This window comes from Catharus ustulatus, chromosome 6 (genome assembly GCF_009819885.2).
Source record: "Catharus ustulatus isolate bCatUst1 chromosome 6, bCatUst1.pri.v2, whole genome shotgun sequence".
NCBI classification, from domain to species: domain Eukaryota; kingdom Metazoa; phylum Chordata; class Aves; order Passeriformes; family Turdidae; genus Catharus; species Catharus ustulatus.
The window spans coordinates 24937952-24951402 of record NC_046226.1 but is presented as its reverse complement, the minus strand read 5'-3'; the positions used below and the strand labels follow the sequence as shown (position 1 = coordinate 24951402).

Sequence of the window (13451 nt, the reverse complement as noted above, 5' to 3'; positions counted from 1 at the left end):
ATCCTGTTACTAATTGGCCAATTTGTGAAAGCTGCGCACGGATTCTCGCGACGAACGAAAGTGCGGCTAATATTCGGGGTGCGGCTTATCTATTGACAAAGACAGCAACATTGTCGAGGCACCGGGGGTGCGGCTTATAATCCGTGCGGCTTGTATTCGTGAAACTACTGTACTTTGAATTCCCTTAGATTTCTGATACACCATAAAATTTCTTAAGATAGGGAGGAAAGGTGACTCTTTTTGGAGGAGTGTATCATTGAATCAAAACTTGACATCCACCTGGGCTAAGAAAACTGTCTGTTTGCTCCCTGGGGAAATGCTTTGAGAAGGCAACTGTTTTTTATGTGTACCCTCCTGAGTTAATTTTTTTTAGTTTAGCGTGCCCCGAGGCAAAACGTTTTAGGATATTTTAGAAGATCCTGCCAATCTAATTAGTCTGATGGGAATAATGCTAAATTCATTCTCTATTTCCCTCTTCATAAGCTATATGGTACTTCATCCTGCACTCTCAATGGCAATTGTCAGTTGCATCTTTAAGGGGACAAAAACTGGCCCAATGCTGTTCCAAGGAGTAGTGGGAACTGTTCTTTTGTTGCACCAGAGGCAGGTGGGGTAGCCCTCTGCGTGGGCAAACTCTTCCAAGACTGGAGGATTTTTGCTGAAGAATGGATGAATTCAGTCGAGAGCAGCAAACATTTGCATCCTGTCACAGCAGCTAAGGCCGTGATTCAGTGGTTGACTTCAAATTCTTTCAAGGCAAGACCAAGGAATAGGGGTTTGTACTCACTGGGTCTCCATATAGAGTGGAACAGTTTCTGTTCCTGAGGAGAGGACTCAGTAACTGAACTCCAGCTTATAAGATGGACTTCTCAGTCCTGCCCAGGGAGAGAAAGCATTGGCCTTAGTGTTGCTGTGGTGCTCTTGTGGGGTTGGAGTTACCGTGGGGTGCTCCTTTGTATAGCAGTTATTCTGCAGACACTCAAGATATGTTTATACACCTTGTTTTTATTTAATTCCTATGAAGTGTTTGTGTTGATGAAAAATTAGAACCAGAATTGGTATGCCATCCATTTGAATAAGCTGTTATTTTATCTAAAATTTTTTTTCTCCTAAAACCCATTCATATTCCAAGGTACTGAAAGGCAAAGTATTTTAATCATGTTTTTGCAGAATATTTTCCTGAATGGATGAGGAAACAGTCTTTCCAGTTAGCACTATATAAAAAAGTGAAGGCAGTGCAGTGAGCTTAATTTTCCATTTTTTGTCTGTCATAGACATAAATAATTCAAACATATAAGCATGGAAAGAAGTTAACAGTTCAAAACTGGAACTGCATGAGTCTCATAGGATAATATTAGTATTTCCTGTGTGTTTCAATTTGACATTCTTAAGAAAAAGGTCAGTTTTCCTGAAGTATGAACCATTTAATAGTTAATGCTGTTTTTCCCTGGGCTCCTGTGGTAAACTAGAATGTCCATGTATTTCATGTGTATGCTTATGTAATTAAGCACCAACTGATTTCTTTCTCTTTGGAAAATACTTCTCCAAATGAGCACTCCATATATAAAGATTTAAGATTATATCATCTGTTTGTTTAAGGTAAGCATTAGGACAGGTATTATTATTTTATAATAGATTCTTAATCCCTTGTCTGTGAAGTGTTGTTATTTTCATTAGAGTTAAAATATGTTGCATGTGTACAGAAAGCCTGAAATCTCAATATGTGGTCCTATCAATTTTAATTATTTGAATCATTAGAACAGCTAATTTTTTGCTTAAGGATACAGCAATGTACCATTGAATCTGTTTTTTAAGGTTTTTTCCAGTTTAATGTCTGAATCCAAATTCATAAAGAGTTGGAAAAATGAGATGTCTGAGCTATAGGATTCACAGGGATTTTATATGAAGCCTATTTAATCAGGATAACACTGTTATTAATATTCATAAAGTCAGCTGGAACACAAATGACAGACTATGGAGCCTAAAATTTTTTACTTGTGAATTTATTAAAAGCAGCTTAAAAAATTAATGGAATTTAAGTAAAGTTGACGAAAATGAAAATCTTATGTTAGCAGAAAAAAATCTATATTAGAACTTTGTCTAAGACCATCTTGCATTGATATCTTTGACAGATTTCATTGGTACTTAAAGAAGAAAGATGCATGAATGGTCATTTAAAAGGATTTAAACACATTGGCACATTAATTTTTACATGAATAATAAGTAGTTTCCAAAAGCAATTAACTTACAGTGTACAAGATTTGAATAGAAAAATAGGACTGTGACATCAAAGGGCAAAGCAAATGTGCAGTACATTTTAAACTTTTAATAATACGACTTTTTAAAATAATTTTTTTCTTTTCCACAGTAAGTAAAGTAACACACAAGGTATTTTGTGCAGCTTGGATTTGTTTTGAAATACACCAAAATCTGGAACAAATAATTTTGTTATGCCAAAGTGCTATTGGTAAAGAACAATTTTAAGGCTTTTACATTGATCAGGTTCTGAATCAAGCTTTCCTACAGTTTCTCTGTGTGGAAAAACAGGTATATACTGACCACAGTGTGTAATTTTTCTCCCATGCTGCTATATGCAGCATTGGGAAGCATTTCTTACCTTCGTAGATGGCAAAACAGTTAGGTCTGAGAGTTCTTTTATTATTGTATTTAACTATTAATTTTATGTGATTTTTGCATTTTATATTCAACCATTAAGGACATTTTCTTTTTTATTTTCACTTTCTTTCATGATGTCCTAGTAGCTTTACACTAGCACAAGTTGGATAAATAAATAGTGAATAAGGAAATTAGATTTAAAATTACCTCTAGCATTTGGGTTATGGTTTCATTTTGTATTTTCAGTTTTGTCTTGGTCTGCCAGCACACTTTATTTTAATCTCCGACTTTATTTTCCCCTCATTATTACACAAATTGATTATTAACAGATTGTCTTCCAATGAAAGTATTCAATTTTTCTGATGATTCCTTGTGTGAAAACCTTAATGGCCACTTCTGATCATTTTTGAAATGGTGACTTTTAACACTCGCTGAATAATAATTCAATAATGGTTCAATAAGCTTTGGTTCTAAAAATACGTTATGTTCAAGGTACCTTCTGTAAAGGTACACCTTGAACGACAAGTAAGTGTTGTGCACAACTCAGCTACCTATTTAAGCATTTGTGTTCAACTCCTTAGTTTAAATACTTAGTGTCTGGAATATTTTGTTGCTATGCATCCTAACATTTTTTTTCAAATTATAGGGAAATTTATTGGTACATCCTAGGGAGCACCAAAAATCTTTTAATTTTACTTTGATCGATAGGTGACCTGATAACTTATATCAACAATTTTAAATTTTATTTTCTCTATGTTTAAACAAGAGAATTCCTTTTATTTAACAGAACCTATTTTCACCTATGAAGACAAAGTCCGTAAATAAGACTCTTGACTTCAGTCATGGATTTTTCCTGTGCCATAGTCTATTATTTCCGGGAGAGGGCAGCATTTTCCTATATCAGCTACGGAGAGGCACATGCCCTGCTTAGACTGTCAATGTTTCTTGTAATTACTCCCAGTATATTTGTTGCTTGCTTATGAATTAACTTGCATTTATGGAACTAAATCATTCCAATCATTTAATTACACCTGAGGAGCTGAACTATAATTGCTTGCTTCCAGCTAGGATCTGATATGGCTTGAGCAGTATTAATTTGGTGTTTACTTTTCTGAGTGCTAAAAGCATTAAAATGATTGTGCAATGGGATTACATTTTACTAATTGCTGGCATTCATTAGCTGGGTAAATGGCGAGGAAGAATGACTGTATATTGTGGAGGGATAAAATTATGGTTTTAAATAGTATATTACTAGACACATTAAGGCCCTAAGACATGTTTTAAAATACTCCAGAGGTTATTAAATACCATATTTTCTTCATGTCGTACTATGTGAATATCTTATTAAAATACTGCAATTATTATGAACCTTTTTGAGCAATATGTAGGGAAATGGCTTCATAGACAGAAACCTATTTCTTGATATTAATAACCCTCTATATTTTCAGCTAATCCAAAAGTAAATGAGGAACTTAGGAAAAGATTGCCAACTTCAAATCAACACAGTTACACAGAATTGAAGAAGAAGCATACAGCTTTATTTGAAGGGTTCTTTTAAGGGACTCAGTGTTCTGCAATATGAGGTGAACTTTTTATTTTAGTTAAGACCTAAGCACATCAAGTCCTGTGCATTTTTTTATCATGTGGATTTCTAGTCAACAATTAATATGAACTAAATATGCATTTCTTGAATTTTTTTCTGTGTTAGTATTGAATCTTAATTCTTTGTACAAGTATTTTTTTTATAATTTTAAATACAAAAATGAAATAATCTGCTTTTTTGATGTTTTATGGGAAAATAATTTCTTCTGCTACTTTATTATTTAGGATATGTGTCTTGGTATAATTTGCTTGAATTTTAAAATATGTACTTAATTTTTTAAAAATCTCTTACATTTTTTCACCACAATGCCAACTCTCTGAGTGTTTTCACAATCTAGCCACTGAGTCTTCAAGGCACATGCATTGTTTTAATAAATGTAAAAAAATATGTAGCAGGGAAAACATACAAAATAAGCACAACTGCATAGTTAAGAATAAAAATTGTGCTATGTACAATACTTTTTAAAAAGCTGTTTGAGTAAGTAATATAATTTGTGTTAAGCTTACTATGTTACCAACTTACAAACTTATTTAGATTTCCTTGCAATACAGAGTGTAACTGAATTTTTAACACATAAGAGAGCGTTTATTTTAACATGCAAAATGATGTCTGGTAGGCATAACATTTAACTACAGGTCTTATTGAGGGTTACTACTTGAAGATATTTGATTATATGAAATATTGCAATTGTGTGATTAACTATAGTCTAAAGCAATAGGCATGCAAATATTAGGATGCATTATTTAGCTGTTTAGAAAGACCTGCAAATTCAGAGTTGGAGTGGTCATGGGCCACATTACCTGTATTTTGTGTAGGAAATTAAAGCAAGAGAGAAAAATGCTATAAAGTGAAGCACATGCCACCATCTGTAATAACTGCCAAAGTAAGCAGCCTTGTTGTCTGTAGCAGGACTGCTTGGTGTGATTTGGGCTGTGCTCACTAATGTGTACTTCCAAGACCAGACTCTAGAAGAAAAAACCAAACTAATAAATAATTCAACAAAGATATCATGTGCAACAGAAAACTGAAGCAAACAATTATTAAAATTAGATGAGTGAAGAAAAAATATTTTACTGAGAAATATAATTTTTCACTGACTTTTAAAGTATGCAGACTTCATTGTGCTGCTATAAATATTTTAAATAATTTGTTTTGTAAATTTTCTGTCTAATGAAGGCAAAGTATAGGGGTATTATATTGTTTCAAGTTTATTTAACTAGAGTTTGTTTCATTTTAGCTCTGAAACCTTCAAGCAAAAACTGGACTCAGTGCCAGATCAAACAAGTACAGAGGAACAAATGGAGAACTGGTCAAAAGGTAGGGACTTTAAAGATATTAATAAGGAACCTTAGGTGTTGTACCAGTGCTAGGCAGTGACTGGAGTGTGTTTGTTCTTACTGATATATGACTGACTTTGGAAGAAAAGAAAAAAACCCACAACCACATACTGCCGCTTAAAAGTACTTGGAGTATCAAGAGAGCAGCTACATGAATGTAAAGCTTCACCTTTATTTTCTGGCTTATTGAAAATATTTCTGTATAATTTTCAGAATTCTTGTTTAAATTCTTAGTCTTTACATTGCACTTTACTTTCCAAACTTTTTTTTTAATTGTTAACAATAAATCTGAAAGTCTGTCTTAAAGTAATTTTCTTGGCTATTCACTCTTGGCTTGGGTGTGATTAAGCCATCTACTAATATTAATTAGTAGCTCAACTGAATTTATACAGTAAGGTAAGGCTTGGAGGAAAAGGTGACCTTGGTTAACTTGGATCTTCCCCAGTTGATGGAGTTTCATCTTCATCAGGATGCAAGTATGTTTTTGTATTTTTAGTTGGTTGACCAGACACAATTGTTCTCAGACACAGTCTTCTATGTTTCAGGACAGAAACCTAAGGGAAATTAAAAAAGCACTCAATTTGAGAGTACATTACATGACTGACTGACTTTGTAGAAGTGGCTTGTAACTAGATTGTGGCATGGAGAAGGAAGAAAGGGAAAGACATAAAAAAGATACCCTCATTTTAGGGTGGATTTTTGCTATTATGTGACTGTGTAGTTTAAAAAATCCAAAACTGAATAGATGTGTCAACATAATAATTCCCCTCTATATCAGAGCCTCATAGCTTCTTGTACATTTTCTTTTTTTGAGTTCTAAACTGTGTATTCTCTCTCAAAAGATAATAAATGTCAAGTTTTTCATGGAGAGTCTGTTTAGAGGAAAGAAGAAATGCTTCTTTTTGTAGATAATGCTTTTCTTTCATATGTAAAGGAATTTCTACCTATGTTATTCTGTAAAATAAACTACTTGTTTATTTTTAATTTATGGAATTTTCAGCTGTTACTGAGTGAAGTTCAAAGGATTTTGACTCATACTCTGTAAACAAAAATAGTAATGGTGGTGTAAGTTAGTGGAGAATTGTACTCTGACAATTTAAAAGTGTAATGGCTTAATCAGGCTTAGTATTTTTAGACCTTTAGGGGTCAGCATACCCTAAGAATGGTTCAAAAGGTTAAGTTTTCCAAAGCAGGCAAATGAAACTGATTCTCTGTGAAATATTTTCTGTCTAATTGCAAGAAATTATGTACTGCTACTGCTCAGAGATATTTTTAAACTGAGTAGTTACTGTGTATTATTTTTCATGTGTATTATTTTTCTGATGCATTACGTCAATGTTTTGTGCTGTTTAGACACCTGTTTCTTCCAAGCTAACATATAGAGATTCAAGTATCCAATAGAAGTTGTTGTATAAACAACAGTAAAATGTATGCACTTTTCTTTAGCATAATCATTTAATAAGTCATGTATTTCTTTGTGGTTTTGCTCCTAGGAAATTTAGAAAAAGGGATTATGGGTAAATCTGTCATCATTCTGATGTGGATGAGGAATTTTTTTTTCTTTAGAATTTAATTTGGGTATTAACACATTTGGGTATTAATTACATTAATTTGTCATAAAGATAGTAGGTCAGTTTCAGCAACATAATGTTCAATATGTGCCCTTGGTAGCTATTCATTATACTACTTAATCACAGCAACTTTTCATTTTCTGTGTAAATGTGTGTGCTGAGGAAAATACTATTTTGTGTCCTGCTTGCTCTTGTCATCTTTGTATCTTTCTTTATGTGGTTGGTACTTTGCTTTATTTTAGATGTTCCTTTCTTGTAACTTGGAAGTTTAAAAGCTGGGTTTAGAATAACCCTATAATGATTTATTCAAAGGGGTTTTTTTAAGAATATACTGAAATATTGGAAATTTCATTATTTGTCAACAAATAAGGATAGTGAAACAAATACGCTATTAAATTTATCTGACTAGATGAAAATTCAGTCAAGCAATGAAAATTTATAATATAGAAAAAACAGATACAGAGAAGTGGTAAGTTTATGGCAGTTATGTGGGATAATGTGTAACCTGTTAATAGATGTTATAAAATAAAATACTTGAAAGAAAGGTAGTGTTTAAGAGGAATGTATCTGAAGTGTTTGATAGGTGAGATTTTCTTTTTAACTTTCCGAGTTGTTTGGAGTATAGTATCCCTGTGTGGATTGAAGACTTTGTCACTGTTCTGTTCCATTAGGAAGAATTAAAAGAACAGGTTGTGTGCAAGGCTTGTTATTTTGTGTTTGTATCTAGTTTAAATGTACTCTTTCTCTTGTTTTTAATAGAAGGTTAATGTCTTTTTTCATTTCCCTCAAAGGATACTTGAGAGAATGTACCAGGAACTTTGGCAGCAGACCAGTGAGAACTGTGCCACTTAGAAATGAAAAATATCCAGGATCCAATCTAGACAGCCTAGAATAGTAATCAGTTATAAGAATAAACTTGTATTGGCAAATAGATGCATATCTTTGCATTGCAGTGATGGTGGGTGTGGGGAAGCCCATTGCATTGGGGTAGAGTTGTTATTTCAGTAGGGTTTCCATGCATTATGGGAAATATGAAAACATTAATACTATGAAAACAGAAGAGGGAACCTGAAATTGGGTTTCTCTTCCTATATATACATTTAGGACTTCATACGGTAGTTTTCCAGAAGCATTACCAGGATAGGAAAGTGCTGGGTGTGCAAATGCTGGAGTTAAATTTGTGTCTTATTTGACTCATGTACCATGTTAGAATAGGTGCAGCTATACCTCGGTATTTTATAGTCTTTAACTATTGTAATGTTTTTACTGATGTCATATTTATGAGCATCCATGCTTTAAGGACAGGGCAGAAATTAAAAGTCTTAGAATTTTAAGTACTGTTTGGTCTGTTTTGACAACAGAATTAGAGTTTTGCTGACTCCAGAATTAAAAGCATTGCGTAATTTTTATTTGTAAATTGCTAAGTTAATAGATTGATTAATTTAATGGCAAAGTTGTTTGCTTTCTTAAAAGGTGGTTATTATGTTTTTCAATCATAGAAATACATATATATAGCTAAACCATTACTTGAAGCATATATTGAAATGTAAGTCAGTGAACCAATCTCACTTCTGAGTATTTGATGGCAACTTTAGTTACCATCCATATACACACTTTCCATGTAACTTGAAAAGAATGTTTGCAGCTTGTAAATATACTTTTAAATTGTGTGTCTGGAAACTAGTTCAGAGGAGACTAGCTTTAAAGAGATGTGATAATGTAGATTGGAACAGAACTGCAGAATCAGCTTATGCAGGGAAATTTGTAATGGAGGTGTTTTATCTGGTGGCAAGCTGTGGGGTTTTGGGGTGTTTTACATTCATGGTAATTGAGGAAATGTAGCCATGTGCAAAGGTTAAGTAAAATGAATAATCTTTTTGTGTAACTTTGGCTATCTTATTAGAAGTAGAAAACTCTTCCAGTTGTGTAATGGTTTTAATGATCTTTTTTGTGGATTTGTTTTTGCAACAGCAATTACAAGGACTTTTTTGTCTGGAATTTCTATTGTGTGAGCTTGGCACACACAAAGATGAATGGGTAAAGAAAGCCTTGAGAGTAATATGGCACTGTAAAGATTTTTCATCTAATGCACTACTTGGGTAAAGAAGCAGCAAATGGTAAAGAATATACCCACTACAGCTGTAAAAACTAAAGTAAATCTAAAGCCCCTCTTTCAAGGCTGCAGCAGAGGCAGACTTAAGCATACTTGTCATAGTGAAGTCTCTTCTTTTACATGCCTCAACAGGACATACTGTGAGCCTGTTCTCCCTCTCCTACCATCTTTTTGCAACAAATTACTGTTTAATTGGGAAGGAAAGAAGGCCTGGATTTGTATGCAGAAAAATCTACATGATACGCAGAGAGGTAGCATCCTCTACACCTCAGTTCATCAGTATCTTCAATGTGTGCTGTGCTCTCAGCATCAAACTCACTGTGTGCTGTCAGAGATCCCCTTGCAAAGTGTCAAGTGTAGTTGCAATTCATCTCTGAATGATGTTAAAGGCTGAAGAGAGGCTGAGAGGATGAACTTTCATGAGTAATACCTAGGAAAAGTGGTTAGTTGAGCAACACTAAGCGTGGAACAGGAAGAAAACCTCTTCCATGGAAGAAGAAGGAATAGCATGACATGACTTAGAAGATAAGAATGAGCTAATGATAGCTGAAAAATCATCCAATACCACTTGGTCTTTCCTGTAAATATGATCATTCTTTCATACGTATGACTTCTCATCTCTCTTTTTTCCATTCCATTTCTTTCCTTGTACATTTTGAGTGGTAGAATACAGCACATTTTCAGCCAGACTGCATGCAGAAGCACTCCTCATCAGAAGCACAACTAGATACCCAGTATTTGCCTGACTCACTGCAGTGTTGTGAATATGATTTTCTTGGATCCTTTATGGTACGCTCAAAATGTGTAGAGCCTTATCTGCTCTCTAAGCTGCAAGCACTAAGGATGGGGAGAATGCACACCTTGAAGTATTGCACTTTGAATCTTAAGTGTGTAAAGTATGAGTGCAGTTTACTTCAGAATGTCTTGAAATGTACTTCAGAGAAAACAGTACTTGCTACCACAGTAATTTTAAGTAGTGCTTCAGAAGGAGCTTTAGAAGACCTTGCACAAGTGCAAGAGGAATTTGGTTATTTTCTTCTATAGAAACCTTCATTACTTCTATTTTTATAACATCTAGAATGAGACTTAAGTTCAGAGCAAAAATACTTTAAAATTATTATAAAAAGGTACTTCAGGGGATGCATTGCCGACTCTTATTTGTGAGTTCACCTGCACCTTTAGTAAAACACTACTGGAGTAAAGGGTGCAGGGGCAAGGTGTTTTATGGCTACTTTACGCAGAGTCATCTTTCTTTTATTTTGAACACTTAAAATTGCAGGGGTTTCTTTTTCTCCTAAAGCAGTAGTTTCCTGTGATTTTGTTTAGAACTCTTAATTCAGCAAAGCCTTAATTGTTTGTGTGTGGTAGGGGAGGTTGAGTACATTTGGATAAGAGAATTTTCACTATAATTAATGGGCGTTGGGAAACATGACCCTGCCTAGATAAAAGGGAGTTCTGGATCATTAAGATTTAGATAATAGAAGGGGGTTATATGTGAAAAGCAATTGTCTGATATGACAATAGCAAAAGACAAATGGGGTGGGAGGGTTTACTTTGTTTTTAGTTGGTTTAGAAAACATAAACACAGCATGCTTAGTAAAACTCCAGCAGACACTATGTTTGGAAATTATGTAATGACTCCATATAGGCTGTAATGATATCCTGAAACCCTGTATTTAAACTAACCTGAATTACAATGAGAGATAAACAGAATATTTACCCATCCCTTATGAGCTGCTGCTGATATGTAAATTTATTCTTCTACTTTGCACAAATATACTTTTGAGCTACTGCTTAAACACTTCAAGGTCCTTAGCCAAACAGTTTTAATGATGCCTCCAGTATTATGAAAGTGTGACATTTGATGAATGCCTTGTATAGTTGTGATATCAGGGAAAGTGTAAACAAAAAACGCACATCAAGTCATCGTGCAACACCTAGATAATTTATAATTTTACTGTTTATATCCATCTTGACATTTTTTATCTGCCAAAGGCAGGTTTCATTTGGAATCTTAATCTGAGATTTATTTGGTGGATCTGGAAATCATAGCTAGAGTTCCCACAGGAAATGGTCCATCTACCAACAGATTAAATGGCAGTCCTGCAGTTGTTAAGGGAGCTCTGCATTTAACACACATGCATACTCATTCAGTCAGCACTGTGGAGAAAAATTAAAGTAGTAACCCAGGTTTAGGAACAATGTAGCTAAAAAGTCCCATATTTGCTGAATGACAAAGGGTTATATAGCAGCATTTCATTTTATTATTCGTGCTTGAATTTCTTGTTTGCTTTGTTGAGTCTGCTGACGAATACTAATAAATGCCTGCAACAATCCAGACGAGAGATGCCTGGCAACAAAGCTATGCGGTGGACCTCCCTGATCTTCTCCAGTTCACAACCTGACCTTTTGAAAAATTGGCTGGGCTAAGCTGCAGAATTTGGGTGTAATGGTTATTGTTAACTCCAGCTTTAGGATTTATTAATTTGTGTGATCAAGACTTACCTATACTTCAAAGTTTCAAAAGACCAAACACAATCATCCATCCATTAGAACTAACATTGTGTTTCAGTGAATCCCACTTAGTATCTGCCTAGAGATTCTGCTGTTTTGATGCATTCAGAATATAAAAATGCTTTCTCAACTGTGAGACCAATCCAATGAAAATCCAGTGTCTTCTCAGAGACTAATATTTTAAAATAACAGTATGTTAATGAATTGCAAATGGAGAGTGGAATGCCAAAGGAAATGTCTGATATTTACACATTAATAAATGCATCACGATTAACTGCAGTGAATACCAAAGTAATGATTGGCCACATATTTTAAAGACTGAGTAGCATTTTTCTATTTTAAAAATTCAACAGTTTGTACACAATTGCTGTTTAGATGCAGAAGAGGAAGACAAAAGATGTAGTAAGAGGCGAGGGAACATCTTTACGAAAATAATCAGAATCCTTGGAGAATTGTAAAAAATTGCCTTTGCCAGAATAACTCCCAACTGTTCTTAATCTCCTCAATTTATTTCTGTATGAAGGGTGTGGCCAGGTTTCCACACAAGTATAGGTGAATACAGAAGCATTCAAAATAACACAGATGTCCCCCAACTTGTGTTGCTAAAACAGAATTACACTGTTCTCTGTAGGATTCCCCTAAGGAGTAAAAAACAAAAGCAAACCATTAAACTTCTGAGTTTTGTCTGTATTTTAGCAGACAAAATATTTTCAAACCTCTTCTCTTTTTTTGTATATGTATATTTTATGGGATATAGAGCAAGCAAAACCATAATGCATAATATAGCTTTGGTTATTCTTATTGCATTTGCAGATAACTTTCTCAACAAAGTTGCAGTAAGATTATGTTGTTCTCTTTGCTCAGTGTTTTGGACAACTTAAATGTTTAGCTGTAGCCAGAGATTAAGTTTTTGAATTGCGTTGTTGGGTTTATCTGACTGACTTCTAAAGCAGTTTTAATTGTTTGGAAGTTTTTTGCTTTGGAGTATCATTAGAATGATACTCAATGTAATTTTAAAAAGGTAATTTCCTTTGTTCTGCCTAATGTTGAAATTACAGGAAGTTTGCTTATATTGTACATTGAACATCTGTCTTCCAATATACAAATACCATAACCTAACCTGTCGTGTGAATTAAAATTGTTATCATAAAGGGGTGTTAAAGGACACTATTTTAGTAATTTAAAATTAGTCTTATTTTTTTTTTGATTGTGTAAATGTTAGTTAACCATTCATAAGTAAAAGTGGTATATGTTTTTTTGAAGTACAGTAGACAGTAGTTTCTAAAACGTCTCAGACAGAAAAGAGTCAATTTTGACATCTCTGAGCAGGAGAAAAGAGCGGGGAGGACCATCAGTGAGGTAGCACAGGCTCCAAGATGCAGTGTGGATCCAGGCCCTTTGGCTTTCTGCAGTTTTTCCTTCTGTCATGGTGTCATGGTTTAGGCAATTTAGCAGTCTCTCTAAAACCACATGCAACTCCCTGCACTGCCTCCTCCAGCTGGAGCCACTAAAGGTAAAGATCACAGGTTCACAGAAAAGCAAATTACTGGGAACAGCTGTGAGATAAGAAAACGAACAATAACAGCAAAAATACTAATGGGTATAGGGTATAGGAAAAAAAACAATTCAGGATCAAAACACACACCACAGCACACTCAATAATAGACCACCCTCTCCCCCTGGTAATGGTTCAATAC

The 13451-nt window shown here is 34.3% G+C and overlaps 1 protein-coding gene across 1 annotated transcript in view; it reads left to right on the top strand.

Annotated features, from left to right (window-relative positions):
- The window catches only part of MIPOL1 (mirror-image polydactyly 1), a 186560-nt gene that overhangs the window by 25682 nt on the left and 147427 nt on the right, over positions 1-13451 (top strand). The window contains exons 2-3 of the mRNA XM_033063229.1: positions 4065-4199; positions 5457-5536. Coding sequence (XP_032919120.1) covers positions 4195-4199; positions 5457-5536 — 85 coding nt within the window. The 5' untranslated portion in view covers positions 4065-4194. The remainder of the gene's footprint in view (positions 1-4064; positions 4200-5456; positions 5537-13451) is intronic.